Source organism: Limulus polyphemus, unplaced genomic scaffold, assembly GCF_000517525.1.
Source record: "Limulus polyphemus unplaced genomic scaffold, Limulus_polyphemus-2.1.2 Scaffold405, whole genome shotgun sequence".
Taxonomy (NCBI): domain Eukaryota; kingdom Metazoa; phylum Arthropoda; class Merostomata; order Xiphosura; family Limulidae; genus Limulus; species Limulus polyphemus.
Window position 1 is genome coordinate 73,379 of NW_013666015.1, and position 9,897 is coordinate 83,275.

The following is a 9,897-nucleotide window of genomic DNA, read 5'->3' on the forward strand; positions in this document are numbered from 1 at the left end:
GAAATGTTTATCTGCGTTCCGTTCTGCTCATTTATAGTATCGTTATCACTTTTATTGTCAAACATCGTTTTCCTTCGGAATTGCTAACATTATTTATTATTTATATATGTACTACATTATCACAATACCTCAAGGATAAACAATTAAACTTCATTAAAATATATCATTATATTTTTGCGCGTTAGATTGTGTACTTGATAAAATGTTTTTAAACTACGGCTAAGTAAATATTGAAAAAACATATTACGAACAAAGTGAACGACAAATAGAACCATAGCAGTTTTTAACCTTTCTTTTTTTTGACGTAAATGATTAGTTTCATATATATATAAGTAGAGAGGGGCTGAATTTTCGTGATTATATATTCAACCAATAACAACAAATTGATGAGACCCTCCAGGGATCTTTATTGGGATGTTGCTCATTAATAAAAGTGTATTATGAATGAATAATTTCGTTCTTGATTGCCAACAATCCCTACTGAAACGTCAAAGTGCCGTCTCCAGTTTTCTGTCGGGTTTTTTCAATGACGTCATTAGGAACTGTTTTCAGATCGTAGGCTTGTCCCAACTTGGCCATGAAATCTATGAACATGGTTGTTATATTCAGTTTCCATCCGTACTCACTAGTGGAATAGTCGTAAGGAAAAGCGTGATGATAGTTGTGGAAGCCTTCACCGAGAGCCCACCATGCCACATGCTTGTTTTCTCGGGCATCCATGAAACGATTGTACGGCCGGTTTCCCCAATAATGGGCTGCACTGTTTACTAACCACGTGCAGTGTAGTGTAATAACATAACGTAAGATTCCAGTGGTAAGAAAGGCAAACCACACTTTTTCACCCCATACCCAAACAGGTATCATAGTTGGGAGATAAAAGGTTAACAGAAGTACCAAAGGAATGTAAAACCTGTTTAAAGAAAAAACATATATTATATTGTGGTTCAAATAAACAGTCACTGGAATTTATTTTCTTTATAACACTTAGTAAAATTGAGAAGACACACTTCAATAATCAAGGATATCCAAAACACTGAATCTCTGAAATAACTCCTTAGAACTGTTATTATAAAAATATGTGTAATAATGATCAACACAACAAAGAAAAACTGCCCAATGATCAAAATACAACGGTTATGAAAATATTTCAAAGTAAAATGGATAAATTAAGCAGACGGTTTACATGCCTTGTAAGTGGATCTCAAGATAAATCAAGAATATAAATATCTCAATCACCATAAAAAAAAAAAATCAACACTGAACAGGCGGCAATTAGTTATTCATGTGTGGAAGCACTTGCATGGAAGGATGTACTGTGATTCAGTGAATAAAACGGCTAAAATTACCTAAGAAGTAAATTTTGGTGTACTCATTGGTCAGCACAGAAAGTAACATCTTGAACGAATCATGAATCAAATCTTCGGCTAAAACAGGGAATAATAAAAAATGTATACACCAATAAGTAATAAACAACATATGAATCAGAATAGCAGTTTCCCATGAACACCTTCCCTTTCGATGAAAAAACAACATATAAATCAGGCTAGCAGTGTCCTCTGAACCTCTGTCCTTTCGATAAAAAACAACGCATAGATTAGGATAGCAGTTTACGCAGAACCTCTTCCCTTACGATATGAAAACCAGCATATAAATTAGTATAGCAGTTTCCCATGAACACCTTCCCTTTCGATGAAAAAACAACATATAAATCAGGCTAGCAGTGTCCTCTGAACCTCTGTCCTTTCGATAAAAAACAACGCATAGATTAGGATAGCAGTATTCGCAGAACCTCTTCCCTTACGATATGAAAACCAGCATATAAATTAGTATAGCAGATTTCCATGAACACCTTCCCTTTTGATGAAAAACAACACATAAATTAGGATAGCAGTATACGCAGAACCTCTTCCCTTACGATATGGAAACTAGCATATAAATCAGAACATCTTCCCTTTCGACACTGAAGATATATCTATTATTATTAATGTTTGATTATCCTTGGATTTCAAGATGCGTATTGTATGTAAGATAATTTGTTTATATGTTAACGTTTGCAGATATAACAGCAATTCCTAGCGTTTATTCTTTTATTTTTTTGCCATTTTATGACTTTTTGCCATGATTAGTGTAATCTCGCTGCTCTGTTTTAAACCTGCAGAAGACATTCTTAATTAGTGAGTTGGGAAGAGAACACGCTGTCCGTTTTATTGTTGTTGTTATTATTGTTGTGCTTCATTTTGTATTAATTTTCAATTTTCAGCCAGAGTCTTACAAGCGCTTTGACCGTTCATAATATAATTTCATCAGGAATCACGGATATTTTGTTCATAAAAGAATTTAAAATAGGATTTTTGGTTCCCAAATTTTAAAGTTGATTTCTATTTCCACCTGTCTCCCAGTGGCACAGCGGTATGTCTGCGAACTTACAACGCTAGAAACCGGTTTTCGATACCCGTGGTGGGCAGAGCACAGATAGTCCGTTGTGTAGCATTGTGCTTAATTCCAAACAAACAAACAAACTATTCCCACAAATTTCTTTTTTCATCTCAATGATAAAGAGAAGCTTATTTTTTTATTTTATATAACTTATTTTGCCCGTTTTTTTTTTTTTTTTTTTTGTTGTTGTTTTCTTTGGTGGGGAGACGTGAAGAAAGTATCACTTTCACTCAGGTTTCCCTTTTATTTCAGTTTTGGGCCAATAGGAGATAAATAGAACATAATCAGTGGCGTTTGACAGCTCTAAAGGACACTTCATATTTAAATTAAATATGTTTTTAGTCATATTTCTCTCCGTTAATGCAGACGGGAGGGAGAGTGTCTGACTAAAGCTTGGTGTTTTTCATGTAATGCTACATTCGTTTTGTTTGAGCAATGGTAAGGGAGGCAATTTGTGCTTAACAATTGTAAGAACTTATGAGTAAATGCAAAGAAACATTTTTAATAATATGTCAACTACACTATATCTTACATATCCAGTGCCGACGAGGCCTATCACCTGACATCAAGGATCGTCAGACTGGATGGGATTTTACTGACAACAACTAATATGGTCTAAACTATATTAAATAAGTAAATTACAAATTTTACCAATTTTAATTAAGTCATTGCAAAACATAATTAAGATAAAAATTGATAACAAAATGTTATTTATGTTATTTTTAACACTAATTATTTATCCAGCTCTGTCTAGCGAAGTTTGGAAGAGTTGAGTATAAAAACTGAGGTACAGGCTTTCTTCACATGTGCGCTATACATATTAACTCATATGGGTGCGGTAACTATCCAATATCAAGGAAAACTTGCAAAGAAAAAAAAACACAAAATGCTCTGAAAAAGTTGATGATATCGTCGTTCTGCTAAAATTAATATTTTCTTATTTTGATAATTATCAAAAGAGCAGAACTGGGTATGCAATTTCCCGCTCAAACAATTAGTGATATTATTGTTATTATTACTTGAATTAACTTTACAAGCATTCAGAAGAACTGGTGAACCAGTAAACTATTATTCCTGATTAAGGAGCAGGTTAAGCAACCTCAACGTCAACAAAAGTACATTACATTAGTAATTCTAAAAACATTTGAATGAAATAATATGTAATAATATGTCAACCACACCATATCTACTATATCCACTAAAACGCTGAATCCATAATTTTTACATAACGTACTGACTTTTGATGGCACTACAGTACGGTAGATAATGTCAAGTTCATATAATCATAATTATTCTATCATGTGCCTTGCTTCTACATTTCCCATTTTTGTCTTTCCCGTACATAATACCACAATAACACAGCAAGTGATTTGTTGTGAGTTTTGTAAAACTCCAACAGATGAGTGAACTAGATTCTAAGAGGGAATAAAACAATCATTATAGGACAAGGTAAAAATCTAAACCATACTAAGCCATCCAAGTAAACATAAATCTGCGCTATACCATGATGAACAAAGCAATCAGGAACCAAATATTAGTGCATGAAAATGATGCCCAAATATTTAAAAAATGGGAGATGAAATGGAAAATATTTTGTTTATAGAAAGATAGCTTTTACTGTAATATAAAATATTCATACAATAAAAAAGTATAAACACTGTGCTATTTTCTCACCAGAGAACATTTCCCAAAGAAGATCTTAACAAAAGTATTTGTATTAATTACCTTTTTTGAAATCTTACTACAGGATCTTGCAAGATGTCACTACAGTCGACTGTCTTTCCTTTCTCTCTAACGTCAGGATGCTTCTTATGCATTAGCCACCCCATGTGGGCAAAAAAGAATCCCCGATTGACATTGTGTGGATCAGCGTCTGTTTCTGTAAATTTATGGTGAACACGATGATCTCTTGACCATTCGTAAATATCATTCTGGAAGAAGCAGAAGTGTGACAGTTCTTCTGTAACGATATTAATTGTGTGAGGACATCTACATGTTTTATTATGAACATTAAATATTGTTGTTGTTTTGGAAGTTAAGCACAAAGCTTAAGCAGACATACCGTTGTGCCACTGGGGGGGGGGGCAACATTAAATATTTAAAAGGCATTTTTGTGGGATACATATTCAATGAAAAAACTAAAAGTACCTGAGTATTTATAATAATATTTATATTCGTATTATAAATCATTGTTAAAAATTGAAGCTAAATAGGCAACAGTTAAATGGTATCATAAATAAATATATTACAAATAGTAATCGAATGATTATGTGTGATAAAAAATGGCTGAATAGATATATGTAGTTATATTTGTTCAGCAACGTGTCTGTGATTCAAAGGTAACGTTGTGGTGTGAGATTAGATTTATAGTGAAATCAAACACTTTAGATTTTAACTTAGCATTGCTTTTCTAAAGATATCAGAAGCTATAATTTAAAGTCAAAACCAAAAGAGGAAAAAAAAAGAAATTAGGCTGAACTTTGATGTCCTGAATTTCAATTACAGTAAGAAAAATAGAAAACTTTTAAAACGTTATAATTAAACTAAAATATAGATTGTAAATTTAGCTTTAACATATACATTTTACGGTTTCTTTAAATATAAGAAACACTAACCTGACAAGCTATACAATTGAAAACCATTAAAAGTATCCTCAGAGGAAGTTTAGCTTTGTATGCTCTATGACACCAAAGACGGTGTGCACCTGCTGTTACTCCAAGACCTGAACAATACGAGTATACCACACCTAATAGGGAATAGAGAGTTATCTCAATATTAACTTATCATGTACAAGTATTGAATGCTTACAGATAATATACATAATTTCAAACTTTAGTGTCTGGGCTGACCAAAACATCTAGTATGAGTATACATGAATACACCGGATACAATAAAGTGAATGTGGATAGGGAGATCATTTCTGGCTTTTTTTCCTCCTTTTTTTTCACAATCTAAAAAATGGACGTTCCTCAAGTCTCAGACAGCGTAATATAAATTACCACGTGACTAAGAATTATAGCTATTTTGCTCATTCATTTATTTCTCTTTTCCAGGCTGCAAACTCCCTCTCTCAAAATCATGCAGGTTTTGACAACTGGCACACAGTTCAACACTAATAACTCTTTATCTTTATTCGCTTACTTTCCTTGTAAAGATTGCTGGATGAGTCAGTTTACATACTTAAGTGATGACCAGATTATCGATGGATAATAAAGTGATATATACATGTTCTGGAAAGCTTATTCAAAAATATTTTCTTTATTAATTTCAAAATGGCTAGAAAACTACGTTATTCAAGATGAATTGTTAAAGTTTTTATAGAACTAACGTAAATATTATTGCGTGTCATCTGTGTTATGAAGTTAAGTGTAAGGAACATCAGTTGGGATTTAAAGATGTAAGAAAACTGCCCAAAATTTGTACAGTCCTTAAAAGATTAGGGGATTACAGCACTCTTCGCTGTTAATAAATTATTAGAGGTAGCAGCCGCCTATCTTGTTCACCAATTTGGAGACAACGTTATAATCAAAACAGGTATACAAGGTCAGAAAGAAAGAAACAGAAAAACAGGAGATTAACTAAAAAAAGACTAGGAGGTGTAAGAGAGAACAAACAGAGAGAGAGACGAAGGAAGAAATATCGTGATAACATTGAGGAACAAATCCTATTTCTAAATCGTTGTGCTATTTATTATAGTATTGAGCAGAAATTTGTATAATTCAATGTCTAGTAGGAATAAGTACCATCTAAGTAACGTTGGTGAACATAAGGGAGGGCGAAGTGCGTGAACAGTACGATCGTAACTAAAGAGCTTCAGCGGGATCGATCCAAATAAATCAGAAATATTCGAATTTTAGAAAAAGAATTTACTGCTTTTTTTAAAAAAACAATGAAATGATATAATTTTAACACTTTTTATCATATTGTATCAATAATATATATTTTACAAATATACAAGTATTTTCTTGTTTGCTTTAGAACAAAGCCACATTGAGATATCTTCTGTGTCCAACACGTTGTAAGTCCATAAATTTACTGCTATCACAATTTCAATGTTTAAATCATTTTCGTGTATAAAATTCATTTTTTGTTCTGTGATGATTCTTTGTAAAATAGCTTGTGGACTATGATATCATTTTGGTGACATAAAACACATAGCAAGGAAGGAATGACTTACCGAATACCCAAGGACGCCATGTTCTGTTTAAAACTAGGATAAAACCAGCAAAGGCTGCAGTATGTAGCACAGTAAAAATCCAAACGTTTGTCCACACAATTTCCAAGTGACGATGCTTTTCTCGCTTTTGAGGAACATTTAGAGTGTCTGGTGAATTGTTTCCCGATTTCGGAGCCATACTGTTCAGAAATAAGCTTTTTGTCGTAATTGAAATACACTAAACTAATGGTGTATATTTATGTTTTATTACAAATAAATGTATAACATGAATACATTGGGATATCTACGTTATGCTTGTTAAATGCAAAGCACAGAGCTCAAAACATATTTTCATAAAATACCGTCATAGTCTGTAATGAACTATAAATATACAAATTTACGATTAAATTTAACTTTTTTTAAAATGAGAAACGTTAATAAATAACATAAGGGAAATTTTAAAAAATCTAACTATTGGCTTTAATTTCAAACGTCTTAGTAAAAGTAAAAGTACAAGTGCATTAACTGTGAGGCACATCAAATACTAGTAGTCCATCAAAATTAAACAAAAACGTTACTCAAGTTCAAACGCTAATCAATAATGATACAATGATGTCACTACTGACAAAAATGATGTCCCTTCTTTATCCAGTAGGTTACATTTGCCAATATTTTGTTTGTTTCTAACCAATTCTTATTAGGTTTCTTAAACATAAATTGAAGTTTTTAGTCATTATCCAACCTAAGTTACTTCAAACCCTTGTAAAAATTACGTTTTTCAACTTACTTCTCATCTCTCTAAAAGGGATATTTTTTCTCTTTCTGTGAGTGTTTGTTTACGTGCTTGCATTTTATTTAGCCATAGCCTTAAAGCCTTTCCAAGGCATTCCATCTTTAGTTAGGCCCGGCATGGCCAGGTGGCCGGAGCGCGGGTTCAAATCCCCATCGCACCAAAAATGCCCACCCTTTCAGCTGTGGGGGCGTTATAATGTGACGATCAATCCCACTATCCGTTGGTAAAAGAGTAGCCCAAGAGTTTGCGGTGGGTGATGACTAGCTGCCTTCCCTCTAGTCTTACACTGCTAAATTAGGGCTAGCGCAGATAGCCCTCGTGTAGCTTTGCGCGAAATTCAAAACAAACAAACCATCTTTAGCTATTCATGTTTATATCCTTAGATTTCATATTACAATTGTTCTTTTTGTGTTATTTTTAGGTAGTGAACGAATTGCAAATAGCGTTTTTCTAAACACCTTTCATAACAGCCAAATGTAACACATTGAGGATATATCCGCATATATGTTGCCCATACAACATATTGTTTTGGAAGTGTTATAGTTTTTTTATTGCAACTTAAAAAACTAGCTAGGGAATGTCGTTCTTCCTGTTCTAAAGCAATACAGTATGTAAATAGTGATTTCAAGTACCCATATACAAAATACTTTAATATGTACATATTTTAATGATGTATTTCAAAACTGTAAATTTTACAAATATTATATCATCATCGTGACGAAATATTATTGTTTGCTAGTTATTTTTCTTCAGTAATTATGCTGTCTTTCCTTAGTTTTAAGGATATATATAAATTACGTAATAACCTGTTTTCTTCCCTTTAATAAGACTTTCCTCATAGATACTTAACTGCGAAGGATCGTTCAGAAACTAATCTAAACATTTTCGTGTACGTTATCAGACGCAGAGCAAAAACTAGAAGAGTCAAAGCTGTTTCATGGCAGTCTTCTCTCTTGAATTGGTAATTGATTTTTCATTTTTAAAACTGGTTTCCTTTATAGAAACGAGCACGATTTTCTATGACAGAAAAAATTTCGATTCACGTATAGATTAGAAGTAATATTGAAAATTTTCAAAACTTATCAAATGAGATCATTGATTGTATTTCTGTGATAGGATACTTGTGACTATATGGCATGAAAAACATTTATTTAAAAAATAAAGCAAAATTATCATACTTACTTTATAGAAAAACGATAACAAAGATTTATCCTTAGTTATCCTTTATTAGATTTTGAAAATCTAATAATATCAAAGATATTTCCGATAAAAGGCCAGAGTCAAATTAGTTAAACTTTCTAAGTATTTTGCTTGTTTAAGTAAAGAAAGAAACTGATGTAGTATGTTAAAAACTATTTTACATTTCTTTAAAATATTGACCAGTTTTTCATGTAAATGATGGTTTATACTTAATAGGTACAATATCAGTGAAATTAAAGCTTTATAAATAATACAAGCAAACAACTATTCAATAGCTTCACAAATAAATATTTTCATCATTAATTCATGGGTAGGGGGGGGGGTACCATACATACTGCCTTGGGTATTTGGAAGAATATTGCTTACAAATGTGTAAAGTATGGTTGGAAATGTTGTCAGAAAAACTTCAGTACTGACTCTTGAAGAATATAAACATTTATATCTAAATTTTTATAATTATCTTATCCACTTTAATTACCGTTGAAAAATGGAATGGCAAAGTTTGTAAGTTTAAATTATCTCATGAATCGATACCCTTGCCTTGGGTACGTACGTGGAAAGTCTTTGGTATTTTAAAATATTTTTAATGAAATATTAATAATTAAAGCAGAAAAAAAAATTACATTTTTGAACGGAAACCCTTCAATTTAGACTTGTAAAGCATGGTAAAAAAAGGCACATTAATATATTTCAAGAACAGGGAGAAAAATCATTCACTTATATACATCCCATATTCGACTGAGTGTCAGATAATATGAGTATCATAAAGGCTTATAATCCATTAAACGTTCACAGATAAGAATGGATATCCGACATGATATTTCGTCTTCAATAACACAGTGTTTTTAGCGATAACTGTAGGAGCTTTTTATAAAGAAAGAGATAATAATGTGGCAAAATCTACTCTTTTAGGATTTCATTTGATAGCAAAATATTATAGGAAGATAGTTTCTGAAAACAAGTAAGATGTAGAGCAAAGCAATAATATCTCTGTGCATCTTCTAGAAAGTAAGATAATGATAAGGTATTTCTATCTTTTCAATATATCTATAAGATGTCCTGACATCACGTAGTTTGCTAGGCAGTACAGTCTTTGTGTAACTAAGGTACTATATATTTCAATCATGATAGCTTGAACGCTGCTTTTTACAACTTAATGCTCAAACACGGCTTATTTTGTTGATTTTTAATTTTCATCCACTTCTTAACAAGTATTTTCAGTACTTCGATTTCTTTTTTTTTTTTACAAGTATCCTTTGATCTGACCCTCCCTCTTTTCTTATTTCACAGTCTAATGATCGAAGAAATGTAT

General features: G+C 32.1%; 1 protein-coding gene across 1 annotated transcript in view; it reads right to left on the reverse strand.

Annotated features, from left to right (window-relative positions):
* Positions 1-311: 311 nt before the first annotated feature.
* The window catches only part of LOC106458027 (acyl-CoA desaturase-like), a 23,210-nt gene continuing 13,624 nt past the window's right edge, over positions 312-9,897 (reverse strand). The window contains exons 2-5 of the mRNA XM_013917476.2: positions 6,614-6,792; positions 5,052-5,182; positions 4,162-4,367; positions 312-910 (exon numbers count right to left, since the gene is read on the reverse strand). Of these exons, the coding sequence (XP_013772930.1) occupies positions 478-910; positions 4,162-4,367; positions 5,052-5,182; positions 6,614-6,791 (948 nt within the window). The 5' untranslated portion in view covers position 6,792 and the 3' untranslated portion in view covers positions 312-477. The remainder of the gene's footprint in view (positions 911-4,161; positions 4,368-5,051; positions 5,183-6,613; positions 6,793-9,897) is intronic.